The sequence below is a fragment of the Rhipicephalus sanguineus genome, chromosome 4 (genome assembly GCF_013339695.2).
Source record: "Rhipicephalus sanguineus isolate Rsan-2018 chromosome 4, BIME_Rsan_1.4, whole genome shotgun sequence".
Lineage (NCBI taxonomy): Eukaryota > Metazoa > Arthropoda > Arachnida > Ixodida > Ixodidae > Rhipicephalus > Rhipicephalus sanguineus.
This window is the reverse complement of record NC_051179.1, coordinates 55,060,244-55,073,937: the sequence shown is the minus strand read 5'-3', so window position 1 is coordinate 55,073,937 and position 13,694 is coordinate 55,060,244. Positions and strand designations below refer to the sequence as shown.

Sequence of the window (13,694 nt, the reverse complement as noted above, 5' to 3'; positions counted from 1 at the left end):
CGCAGTCAGTGCCCTCTCAGACATCGGCGCCTTAATTGTCTGTCGTTCTTTCACCGTCCCGTGTCCAGTGCTGATTGTTCCCGTCTTATTCTGAGCGTGGAGATGCGATAACGGCCGCGTCGTGCGACCGAGATTAATCCATATAAAGAGAGAGAGAGAGCGAAAGATGAGGAAAAGACTGGGAGGTTAACCGGATGAGAACTCAAGTTGGTGACCCTGTACTTGGGAGGGGGAAAGGGGCATGAAAGAATGAAAGAGGGGAAGAGTCTATGACTATCTTACGCATGCGTTTCGGTGCCGCCATATTGGGCCGTAGCCTTAACGCTTGGATCTTTAACAACTCAACCAACAGTGCTATACGGTAGACGCATACCCAATTAAAATGGTCGGGTTCGTGCATTCGACGTTTTGACCTTATCAATTGACGTCGATATATGCAAAAATAAGAAAACATTCGTTTAACAGCCCAACGTGACGGCGCTCCTGTGTCTTATGTAAAATCGTCTATATGTGACGGCGTTTCGACGCAATATGACTGTGACAATGTCTAACCAATGCGTAAAAACATTTTCAATGCGCCCTTACTTACAATCTGCAGTTCAGTTCAGTTTCTCTGTGAATCCGTGGCAACGCCCTCATAGTGACTCACGCTGAAGTCTGTGTAGGCCAGTGCCCTATAATTTTGCATTCTGCGCATCCACTCTCTTCCGGCCCAGAACGTTATGTCACGGATCCACGTGAACGGTATGTCACGGGTCCACGTGAAAAGGGTGAAGTTTCACCTTAGACCCCCCCCCCCTTTTTTTTATCACACACATCCCACTGAGGCCCTTGCAATCACAACGCAGTGTAAAGATGGGGTATTAGGGGTGCGGGGTTTCGGGCGTGGGGGGGGGGGGGAGGCGTTTACTCCCCTCCCCCTGCGCACGCCTATGAAAGGGGGTACGAAAGAATGAAAGTCATACTGACCTCGTGTCACCTTTATGGCGACAGGAAGGAGTCCTGAAAGTTTGTGATACATGTCGCTTTCATGGTGACAGAAATTGTAGTGTAAGCTGCGGTACAGATTTTCGCAGGAAATTGTTCGGAGAACTACGAACACTTTCAGGGGCGTAGCCAGAAATTCTTTTCGGGGGGGGGGGGGGGGGGGGGGGTTCAACCATACTTTATGTATGTTCGTGCGTGCGTTTGTATGTGCTCGTGTATATATACGCAAGCAAAACTGAAACATTTCGGGGGGGGGGGGCTAAACCCCCCCAACCCTCCCCCCCCCCCCTGGTTACGCCCCTGAACACTTTTCACCATATGACATCGAATTGCGCATCTGAAGCGGTATATAAGTTTAACCTGCCTGTAAGCGTATACGGTGTTCGAGTTGCCGCGTGACAGCGACAATGGACTCATGTTTTTAATTAGCGCGGCTTGTTTTATCTCGCTGGCACGGATGTGCGTACTCCAGGAGTGGAAGAGTGAACGGTATAACAAAAAGAATATCGCATTTTGCTTACGGTCGCAGATGACAGAAGGCCCTGCCTTCGTACCGTGCATACTCGTTTAAAAGCAGCGTTTAAAAGCACACACACACACGCACACACACACACACACACACACACGCACGCACACACACACACACACACACACACACACACACACACACACACACACGCACGCACGCACACACACACGCACGCACACACACACATATATATATAGTGACACGGAGTCTGGACTCTGCATGCGCTGATAATTTGATCGCTGTAACTTTGCGAAAGTTAGATCGTCTTTTTCAAAAACACTGCCTTTTCTTTCTCTTTTCGTATTTAATTGCCGTTCCTTTCTCAGCAGCGTTAATTATTGAGGTACGTCCAAGAATTTAGTCAACTCAAAAACAACACCCGCTGTATAAATCCGCAACCACTGCTGTTCTTTCGGTGATTATGACGTTTTGGCATTCTTCCATACAGAATTCGAGAATTCGATTTTATCTTTAATCGACCGCATTTTCGTGGCCGCAAAGCGAAAGGACACTTCTGTCTTCACCTCTATATTTCGGTGCATGTCAAAGAGAACAGGATGGTCAAAATTAATCCTCAGTTTCTCCACTTTTGCAGATCCGATATAATAGCTCGTGTATTTCCTTGGAGAGCTAGAAACTATTAGTATGAATGAATAAATAATTTTAGATACATACAGTCTGACAAAGCTGCGTAAACGAAGCGCTCCGCGGCATACGTGCTGCCGCGGGTCAAAGTTTCTTTATTTGCCCGCGTCCTAGTATCATAAACGCGCCACATGCACTTCACGCATGATTCGTGTTTCTCTTTTAGGCGCGGATGAAACCTTCCAGCTATTTTCCGTTCGTGCTTTGCGGTCGCGTGTTGCGCAAGAACTGATACGGTGCCTGATTGCTTCGAACGACGACCTCTTCGGGATAAATGGTGTATGAAAATAAAAAAAAAATCAAAGGGAGGCGACGGTTGACGCGATATCGAGTCACGTTTTATAGATCGTTATTGTTTGTTGCATTTGACGCCTCGTGGCAGCCGTCGCTTCTGAGCCTCAGTCGTAAAGCATGCGTACAACTGTTCGCGGTCATCGCCGATGAATTGACATCAGTCGTGCGGTTTGCTTGTGCTCGTCGCCGTGAGAACTACGCTAATCTGACGTCTTCATCGCCATGGGACGTTCACGTTCATCGAAGGGGGCTAGTGTTCGATTCAGGAAAGGCACTGCAGTCTACAGGTGTGATTCGGTAAGCATTGTTTTGGAATATTGCTCGCTTTTGAGGGTACATGTGCTACATGTGGCACGCCACCCTTGCGTATATTCTGTATGCTTCAGGGGCGTAGCCAAACATTTTTATCGGGGGAGGTGGGAGGGGTGTACCACCCTTCTTTATGCATGTTCGTGCGTGTGTATGTATGTATGTATGTATGTATGTATGTATGTATGTATGTATGTATGTATGTATGTATGTATGTATGTATGTATGTATGTATGTATGTATGTATGTATGTATGTATGTATGCATGCATGTATGTATGTATGTATGTATGTATGTATGTATGTATGTATGTATGTATGTATGTATGTATGTAGTGCGTGTGCTGGACTGAACATGCGAGGCCTACTCTGTCGGTCACCCATGAGGTATTGGGAGGTTCTGAGCTTCGCCAGACTTGGTATTTTTTTTATTTGAATACAATTTATGTTTCTGAAATTTTTGTCTCGACACATTGCTTAATGAAACTGCTTCCTTAATTACTGGAAAATAATTATAATAATAATCCTACTGTATTGTGTTAGTAATGTAAGCAGTGGTAGCAGCTGATCACAGAGAACTCATACAATTGTTACTATACTCGCAGTAGTATGACTTGGGAACACTTACTGTTGCATTGCAAATGAAAGGCGAAATGACGGCAGGTAAAAAAAAAAAGGTGAAAATACTGCCGTGACCAGGATTCGAACCTGGGTTATTGCGGCCACAACGCAAGGTACTAACCACTATACGATCACGGCTATCCCGGAGGACGAGAATTTGGGGTCTTCAAGCGATGCACATAGTAATCTGTCGGTGCACTTTTGGAACGCAAGAGCGTGCGTATTGAGCGACTTGGGCTTCTCAGCACTAAAGCTCTTTTATATAGAAGACAAATGACGCAATATCCATAGCAAGAAAAAAAAATTGGAAGGTAAAAGAAAAACTAAGCGATTGTAAACAGTTCTGACGCATCAGTTTTCGTTGGCAGAAACGTGGGCAGCTTACGCGGAGCTTTCGGCGTAGCCGGGAGAATAAAAAAAAAGGAACAAAAAAAGTGCCGTGACCAGGATTCGAACCTGGGTTATTGCGGCCACAACGCAAGGTACTAACCACTATACGATCACGGCTATCCCGGAGGACGGAGTACAGGCGTCTCGCTGAGCAACTTAAAGGGAACGTTCAATGCGCTTTTACGGGTTTTCTTTTGTCTTCGGCCATCCAGTTTCTCTCCCTCTCGCTCTCTCCCTCACGTCTTTACGCCGTCGCTTTCTTTTTGTCTTTTTTTTTCTTGCCGCGGGGTGTCCTTTTCATTGCACCGAGAAGGGCGTTCCCCGCCACAACACGCTGCCCTCCTCTCAGCAGTCGCCTATCTAGAAAGAAAAAAAAAAGAAAAACTAGGTCACTCCGAGCGGCCGCCTGTAGCATTGATTCCGCGGAGCTCGACATGTTTTACAACTTCGTTCTTTCTGCCGGCTTCATTCATTCTGGTAGCCGTAGGTCGTATTTATTAAGGCGAAAGCCTTAGATTCTTCTTCAAACGCGAAAATTAACCGTCGGCGTCCCGCGGCGTCGGCGTCAACGCGAGTGATGCAAAGTGTAATCACGCGATGACGTCACCATACGACGTCATCACGACGTCACAAGTCGCCATACTTTGTGGTCAGTAGACGTCACAAACGTGACGTCATATGAGGACGTCACCACATGGCATCGTCAAAGGTGGGCAGATCTCGGAGGCAGTGCAAAACCAGACGAGGTGCAGAAAGCTTTCGAAAGAGGGGCGGTGCAGGATCAATGCATCGACTGAGAAGGAAAAAAAAGGTGGATTTCGCCTTGGAGTCGTCTTAGGCAAATGCGCAAGGAACCTTTGTGATTCGTTTATTCATTTATTTATTTATCTGTGATGATGATGATGATGATGATGATGATGATGATGATGATGGTTTTGCTAAACCGCATGGCCCGTAACCGCAATGAGGAATATGCCAAGAATTGGGTAGCCCAACTTACCGTGCACATACCCTCGTAGAGCACAAATTTCTTGTATCCGCTATATAGTGCAGCCGCTAAAGAGCTGCAGAAATGGAAAACGCTGCCGATAGTGAGGGTTAATCGGATGCATTGATTGGTGGGAATATAGAACTAGTTCAGTTTACGCACGCAGGGGAAACTAGTGGTGTCGCTGTAAGAGGTCATAATTAATAATAATGACGACGACGATTACGACAACGATGACAGTTATTTTAAACAAGCACAAAAAGAATTGGAACATGCTGCAATCGTCGCTTTATTTTGCTGTATTTACTCGCATATTATCTTTCGAGATTGCGAGATAACCACTTAAGTTTTACCCCATAGAAATGCGGGCGTATCCTAATGAGGTGTTCTGTATCACTGACCTCACTAGATATATAAAAACACAAAGCGGGGAAGCGCATCGTGAAGTCTTAATTAACCAAACCTAGCTCTAAGCAAAATTAGTTTCAACTCGATGCTGAGCGCTCCTTCGCAAGTGAGTCCTATATGTGGTCACCACGTAGGCTTTATGCGGAGTTTCGTCGACTGCCCGTCAGTGATTGAGAATTGCGTGCTTAGTTGGCTGCGAACTCTTTGGGGTAGCGATATGATGTCGTGAGCTCCATAGCCTGGTGGTTACGGTGCTCGACAGCTGACCCGATCTTCACCGCGGGACTGAATCCCGGCCGCGGCGGCCGCATTTCGTTGGAGACAAAATGCTAGAGGCACGAGTGCTTAGATTTCATCATCATCAGCCTGACTGCTCTCACTGCAGGGCAAAAGCCTCTCCCATGTTCCGCCAATCAACCCGGTCCTGTGCTTGCTGCTGCCACGTTATACCTACAAACTTCTTAATCTCATCTGTCCACTAACTTTCTGTATCCACCTCGCGCGTTTGCCGTCCCTTGGAATCCGGCCAGTTACTCGTAATGACCAGCGGTTTTCTGCGGTTATCTTACCTACGTGCTACATGCCCTGCCCATGTCCATTTCTTATTGATTTAGACTAAGATGTCCTTAACAGCCGTTTGTTCCCTGACCCACTCTGCTCTCTTCTTGTCCCTTAAAGGAATACTGACACGACTTTTAAAGATTTTCGGATTGTTACTGTAAATAAAAATACTGGTGTCGAGAAACCTAAAACGAGCATTGTGGTGCCTGGGAATGCATCGAATATTTTTTTACTGCCGCTACCTTAAAAAGGTGCTCTCGGTTTCAATATCGAGGGGGCGGCTTCTCGGTGACGTTTCATAGCAGTGTGACGTCACGGGGATACAGAAACTCGCGACGTACCAGCGGCAAATCCGTCATCTGCCCGTGTTGCACATAAGCAACGATTAGTGAATTGTCGTCCAGTGACCCCGACAGTTATTTCTGCGATTTAGGCTGCATGCAGGACGCAGTGCTCGCAAACTCGGGGGAACTGTGTTGATTCGTCGGGATAATGTCCACTGCAGTGAGGCTGGCTTGCAGATGCTTAGCGACGAAAACTTGAAAGTCAAATTAAAGTATTTTATATGTGTTCTCCGACTCCAGTGTGTACAGAGCGTTGATAATGAATACCAAAGAAAAGAAAAATGTCCCTTTTGCGATGTCTCAAAATCGTGTTAGTACTCCTTTAAGGTTACACCTTTCATTTTCCTTTCCATTGCTCGCTGCTTCGTCTTCAGTTTAAGTTGAACCCTCTTTGTAAGCCTCCAGGTTTCTGCTCCGTAAATAAGGACCGGTAAGATGCAGCTTTTATATTCCTTCCCCTTGAGTGATAGTGGTAAACTACCATTCATGATTTGAGAGTGCTTGCCGAATGTGCTCCATCCCATCCTTATTCTCCTAGCTACTTGAGTCTCATGGTTCGGCTCGGCGGTTACTACCGGTCCTAAGTAGACGTCTTCCTTTACAAATTCCAGTGCCTCGCTACCCATCGCGATGTGCTGTTCCCTTTCGAGGCTATTGAACATTACTTTAGTCTTCTGCATATTAATTTTCAGACCTACCGTTCTGGTTTGCTTGTCCAAATCAGTAAACATGAGTTGCAGTTCGTCTCCTGAGTTACTCATCAATGTAATGTCTTCAGCGAATCGCAGGTTACTAAGGTACTTTCCATTGACTCGTATCCCCAACTCTTCCCAATCAAGGGCCCTGAAAACCTCCTGTAAGCACTGGTGAATAGCACTGGGGAGATCGTGTCTCCCTGCCTTATACCCTAGTTTATTGGGATTTTGTCGCTTTCTTTTGGAGGACTATGGCGGCTGTGGAGCCGCTGTAGTTTTCTTCCAGTATGTTTATACATGGTTCGTTGACGCCCTGATTCCGCAGTACCAGCATGACTGCTGATATCTCGACCGAGTCATAATCGATGAAGGATATATATATATATATATATATATATATATATATATATATATATATATATATATATATATATATATATATATATATATATATATATATATATGGGGGGGGGCTATATGTAGGGGTACTTTCCTTGGCATTATTGTCTGTCTGTTCTCATTAATATTGGTCTAACAAAGAAAAACGATCCCTTAAAAGTCATCTACTTTCCTTCATACATATAACGTTGGTTATATTCCGTGTATTGCTATATCACCTGACTGATAGTGTGAATGTCGAGTAGCCTATACGAAATCCTGCTTGGTCCTTTGGTTGATTGAATTCTAATGTTGTCTTAATTCTATTATAACTAGATTTAGGTCCACGTTAAGAAACCTCAAGTGGTCGAATTTTCCGGAGCCCTCCCCTGCGGCGCGCACCCTCTCATAATCATAACGTGGTTTTGGCACGTAAAACCCCTAAAATTATTAATATTAAGACGAAGCGTTCTTACTAACCTATTAAGCGTAGTCTCGGGTTAGAAGATTTTAGTTTGTCCGTGGGCTTTTTAAACGTTTTTGCAGTTAACTGGAGAAATATGCCTGATTGGCAACGCTGGCAGCGACACATGGTGACGCACAACTATAGTGAACTAGAATATACTCTAGAGCATATAGTATATATTCTAGAGTATAGAGTATATTCTAGTTCACTATATGCACAACCTTACCAGAGGCACACAAGGCTAAATTGCATTTACACGCTTTACATAACTGCTGGCATAAAGCACTGCCAGTTAGATAGTCATTAGCCCGCAGTGCTTTCAGTATCTTGTCTTGACGACAACACTGACGCGACTTAAAATTTTTGCAAAAGTATTCTAGTTGGACAAAACGCCATAAGATGTCGCTACTAGCTCGGACAATGCCGTCAACGGCTCCGGTAGACCGTAGAAACGTAAACGGTAAGAAGTCTAAGGAGAAGCTAAGATTCTCGTACAAACACATTTTAATGCTACAAGAGCCGCGTGTAGCTGTGGCTGTTCACAAGCCCATCTCATTTTTAACGTGATTACGTTCAAATAGCCTGCGCCGTAGACATTTCCCTGTTGGCGGCGGCGGCGTTGACCGTGATCGAAAAATCGCGATGGACGCAAAGAATAAAGATCAGGCATTCGAGCCGAAATCGAAACCCAGGCATCCTGCGCGGCAGTCAAGTTTTCTAACCACACAGCCAACGCAGTGTTTAAAACTGCTTCGGGAAAAAAAAAAAAAAAGCTTATGCAGGCACCTTGTAGGGCGAGAAGTCGCCTTAATAGATATGTCATATATTGCGTGGTAGAAGTAGAAGCGCACCAGCCGTCACACCGTGTGAACAGCGCAACGAGTGAGCGGTATAAAAGCCCACCCATTTCAAAGCGCTCAGCCATAATTATTCATCATCATCAGCCACAGCATCAACAACGTGTGTCGTTACGCGAGTGCGCGCAGTGCCTTACAGAGGCATAGTGGGCACTTCGCTATTTCGCAAAATGACGAATTATGGCGTAGTGGGCACTTCGCAACTGTGCCTGCAGCAGGCATTCTAAGATAGTTTGAAGCGGTCAATTTAACGCGCACAGACGTTCATTTGCTTGCGGCAGCGTTGAGGCATACTCCGAGAAGCGAAGCATGCCAAAAGAGAATGAGAAGGCGATGCGAACGGGGACCGATTACGCTATCACGTTCCACTTATGAAGGCGCAGCTTAAGCGTCTTCCAATCTTTTATTTTTCTTACTTAGGCGTGAGAACATGGGAAGGTTTTTCGATTGTTTATCTTTATTTTGTCGTTCGACTAATCAGCCTAGCGAAACAGGATGCGACTAATCCGCATATCACATGTAGAGGAAAACAAAGCTGCTTTACTGTCGTAGAGGGCGTTTCACTCATACAGTTAATCAGGTTTCTTGATACGGCTTCAAACAGCCTCTTCGTTCGTATATTTCTTCATGCAACACATATCATTATCTCATCTTCTGCGCTAGCGGGACACCGTCGCTGGGTGACGTCAGCGACGGTTTATCTATTTCTCTCTCTCTCTCTCTCTCTCTCTCTCATTTTTCTTTTTTTCGCGCAGTGCTGTCCACGGAAAACACGTTGATAGAACCGAATGAGTGGATCAGGCCATATACTACTTCCTAGACTTTAAGTGTCCAGTTTCTGCGCTGTTTATACGGGGCGGTAACAACATTATAATTAGGCAGATGTTAATTGCGTTTCCGCTCAGCGCTATTTCATTTCTCTTTCGTAAGTGCACCATGACAGTGCGTTAACAAGTTATACGATTTCTGTTGCTTCTTTGTTTCTCTCTTTTCCGTTCCTTCATCTTTTATTGTTGCGATTAGTTCACACACCGTGCCAGATGCACGGGTTCATCACAAACTAGCGGCTGTTTTGCCCAACGTTTCTAGAAACGTTGGTTTTGCCAGCATGCAGGATTCTGATTGCGTGAGATATATCTATGAAGCAGAAAGACAACGGCGCGAAAGGGAGAAGGAAATAACCGGCGAGACAGCCGTACTCAAGAATGCACGCGGGCAGCTTGCCCGGGCCTTTAATTAAGTGGCTGCAGCCTGAGCACCGTTCACCCCGAGCGGAATGCGCGGCGCGCCGCATTGTGACCCGACGCGGCACCGGTCGTGAATAATGGAATGTGGTCGCTCGTTCGGTGCTTCGCTCATCGCCAACGGGACGCCGCCGAGATGATTTGCTGGGAAGGCGAGGGGGGTGTGGTGCATGGTTATTACGCGCCCGACCATCTGCGCCGCGTATATACGAATGTGATGCTGCCGTGTGCGGTAAACAAGGCGGTGTAGTATGTATAGGGCGCATCTTCTTTTTATAGGCTGTCGTATTTTTACAAAAATATGAAGACCTTTTAATATAAAATTCTGTAATGATCAAGCTCCTGTCGTTCTCTCCCACGAATCCTACGTCCACGCGGAAACACTTTTTCGCAGCTGAAATGGCATCGATATGGCTAATTAACCAATAATAATAATAATAATAATAATAATAATAATAATAATAATAATAATAATAATAATAATAATAATAATAATAATAATAATAATAATAATAATAATAATAATAATAATAATAATCAATCAAACGTTTATTTAATGTGCCCAGGAACAACCGTAAGGTCTTTGTACTGGCGCACGAAAAAACACAAACAAAAAAAACAAATAATAATAATAATAATAATAATAATAATAATAATAATAATAATAATAATAATAATAATAATAATAATAATAATAATAATAATATCTGGGGTCTTACGCGCCAAAACCACGACTTGATTATGAGGCGTGCCGTAATGGAGGGCTCAGGAAATTTCGACCATCTGGTATCCGTTAACGCGCAATGACAACGCACAGACACGGCCCTCAAGCACTTCTCTTCCAGACTAATTAGCCAAAACTCGTTAAATAACTATCTTAATTACTGACTTGACAGCAACTGTTCATATAGGAAAGTTACAAGCCGTCGCAATTTACGGCGCGCGCATTCTTTTTTTTTTACAAATGCAAATGTTGCACGTAATTTGAGATAATTATAATCAAATTTCAAGGCCTATATCGAAACTGACCGCGCCTGGCACGCAGGAAACGCGGAAACACTCTCACGTCAGACCGGAGCTTCCAGTGACAAGGCAGTTACGAAACTCTTGTCATTTCTAAAAAAAAAAAAATGAGTATGCCATAAATCGTGACGGCCTACAACTTTCCCGTGTAAACGACGATCCTCGAGCCAATTATTAAAAAAATTAATTTCTAGTTAATTAGCCGCTTCACTGCCACTTTAGCGGTGGCAAAGGATTTCCGCCTCGACGATATAGTTCGTGTGCGACAACTACAGCCGCCTGACAGTCACATCATTTTTATAAAAAATCTGTAATGTATAAAAACAACCCGTTTATGCATAAAGACGCGATGGGGCTGCGTCCGTTGTTCTGGGTAGTACCATGAATCTCCATGCTTTTGTGCGGTTGACAAATAGCCTCTGTTAGCATTGAAGAAATGCCAGTAGAGGGCGCGAGATTGGCGCGGAAAGTCATAGGTTGCGGAGCCATGGATGAATTGATGCTGCAAGATTGCGTACATGTAGACATTCTGGAATTATAAGTCTTTCAAGCTTATATTCATTTATATATAGTCATTATATATAGTTATAGTCATTGATATATATATATATATATATATATATATATATATATATATATATATATATATATATATATATATATATACATACATATATATATATATATATATATATATATATATATATATATATATATATATATATATATATATATATATATATATATACACACACACACACGAAATGAAGGGAAGGCACGACAGGTCCGGGTATTTACTAAATGAAGTTGCAGATAGCACATTTTGAAAAGGAAAATGCCTTTACTTGTAAATGCATATATATATATATATATATATATATATATATATATATATATATATATATATATATATATATATATATATATATATATATATATATATATATATATATTGTGATGACGAAGAGCGGCACGGAGGCCCTGGCGCGCGGGCAGCTAGAGCGAGGTAGAGAAGGACGACGGGAGACAATAGAACAGCTGGCCCAGGAACGGGTGCTGTCTCTGTGTCTTGTTCATTACAATGGCGCAGCCTCCGACGTCAATCGAACCTTGAAGCGGAAGCCACGTGTCCTCGAGGGTCGTCAGCAGCGCGGGTCTATCCATCCAAGGAACGCCGTCAACGCTTCCTCGATCATGGACTCCACGACTCGACCGCTGCTGCCGCCACGCATCCAATCATCCGCGGACGGCGTCCATGCCTCTTCGGGTGTTCCAGGGTACGACGTTCCAGGAACCGTGCTACCACTTTCGCCCGAGAATGTGCACGGGCTCCTGTCGTCTGGGAACGTCGCGTACACTTCCCGTGGCACGCATCCCGTGCCCTTCCAACGCGTGACTCTTTCAACGCGTGAGCACCCAAGGGACGCCGTTCAGGCTTCCTTGGACGTGGATGTTGCCATGGGGAGTACCGCTACCACAGCATATTCCGGGGACCTGAATCCTCGCTCCTTGTGCACCTCATCCGACAGCGCCGCGAAGCTGTTGCGTACCATCGCACAACTCCGCGTAGAGATTAACACCTGGATAGCGCGGTGCTCCGAGCTGTATCCTGCCGCTATACCATTATTGTGCGAAATGAATGCCATGTTTGCTGCAGCTGCCTCACAAGGCTTTGAGTCCAGCTCAGTCCAGAGCCGCAGAGAGCTCCGGTGTGCCCTGACGCAGCTCGCATCCCAACTGGACTCCTTGGCGTCGGCATACTCCCGATTTTCGCCTGGCGCACCACCGTCGCCGGCTATCTGCCAATTACCGGAGTTCCACGGTTTTCAGAACGACGCCGACAACTGGGTGGCGACCGTGAACGCAATGGGAGCTCGCGAGTGCTGGACGGAGCAGCAGAAGTGGTCAGTGGCCATAGACCGCCTTCGAAATGGTGCCGCGGCGTGGCACAGGTACGAAGGCGTGAGGCAGCAATCCTGGGCCGAGTGGAGCACCAGGCTCATAGCTGCCTTTGGACCGATTGACCACCATCTCGCTGCCACTACCCAGTCCAACCTCACCGCTACCGAGGATGGAGCTCTGAAGGGGCACCACCTCGAGGCTGCAACTGCTCATTGCAGCTCACCTGCAGAGAGTGTCTCAACCTGCCCTGGGACAAGCACACAATTGAAACCAGGCCTACCACCTCAGGTCACAGACTCGGCGTCGGTATCCAACGCCATAACATCCGTGTCAGTGACCGAGATCATTTTCTGTCCACAGCTGTCGGAAAAGCCACCCCCCTGCTCGTCATCGCTTGAGCACTTGGAGGCACCGGCACTTGCTGTACTGGACGCTCCGTCATGCAATGAGCCGTACTTGTCTGTCGATTCAAACGAGATCCTCTGGAACCAGACGGAGGCGGATCTGCGTACCTCACATCATGCACTGGCAGAACGTGAGAATGTTTCCAACTTGCTGCGAGACGTCTCTCCAGAAGCCGCCAATGTGTCTGACACGGCGGAGATTGACCTGCCTGTGCAGCACAAGTCTTCTGTTGTTGGAACGGCTTCTTGCGAGGATGCCCCGGCTGCGAGCAGCGCGTCTTCAAGAAAAGCTGGCTTCAGAACGGCGGGGTGGTGCTCCACAGCGAAAACGCTGCAAACGCACAAGCGGCGCCGCAGGTCAACGGGGGGACTGAGCTTCCCGTTGACACAGACGTCTAGTGAGACACCTAGATGCCCCTCGAACCACTGCAAAAAGCGCAGATGGCCTCGTTCGGTAAAGCAAGTGGCGTTACAGGGCCCACCATGTCCTGCCCGGGTCTCCCAACTGCGACGGGATAAACGTGCGGACTACATACGACCACATTATATCAACCAGGGTCGCCCGCCGGAGCACGCTGAGACACCTTCTCAAGCCAAGTCCCCGCGTGGCCTAGACCGACCAGCGCGAGGAAGCCAGTGTCGCCCACCGG

General features: G+C 46.0%; 1 protein-coding gene and 2 non-coding genes across 4 annotated transcripts in view; 1 reads left to right on the top strand and 2 right to left on the bottom strand.

The window, feature by feature from the left end:
* The window catches only part of LOC119390019 (NAD(+) hydrolase sarm1), a 212,005-nt gene that overhangs the window by 23,940 nt on the left and 174,371 nt on the right, over nucleotides 1-13,694 (top strand). The window contains exon 1 of one of the 2 annotated variants that reach the window (XM_037657523.2): nucleotides 2,663-2,752. The exons of the other annotated variant lie outside the window; for it this stretch is intronic. Within the exon in view, the coding sequence (XP_037513451.1) occupies nucleotides 2,678-2,752 (75 nt within the window). The 5' untranslated portion in view covers nucleotides 2,663-2,677. Of the gene's footprint in view, nucleotides 1-2,662; nucleotides 2,753-13,694 lie in introns of those variants that run through there. 2 annotated transcript variants of the gene reach the window in all.
* On the bottom strand, nucleotides 3,451-3,522 carry Trnah-gug (transfer RNA histidin (anticodon GUG)). The gene has a single exon. It is a non-coding gene; the product is annotated as a tRNA-His (tRNA).
* On the bottom strand, nucleotides 3,820-3,891 carry Trnah-gug (transfer RNA histidin (anticodon GUG)). Its single transcript has one exon. It is a non-coding gene; the product is annotated as a tRNA-His (tRNA).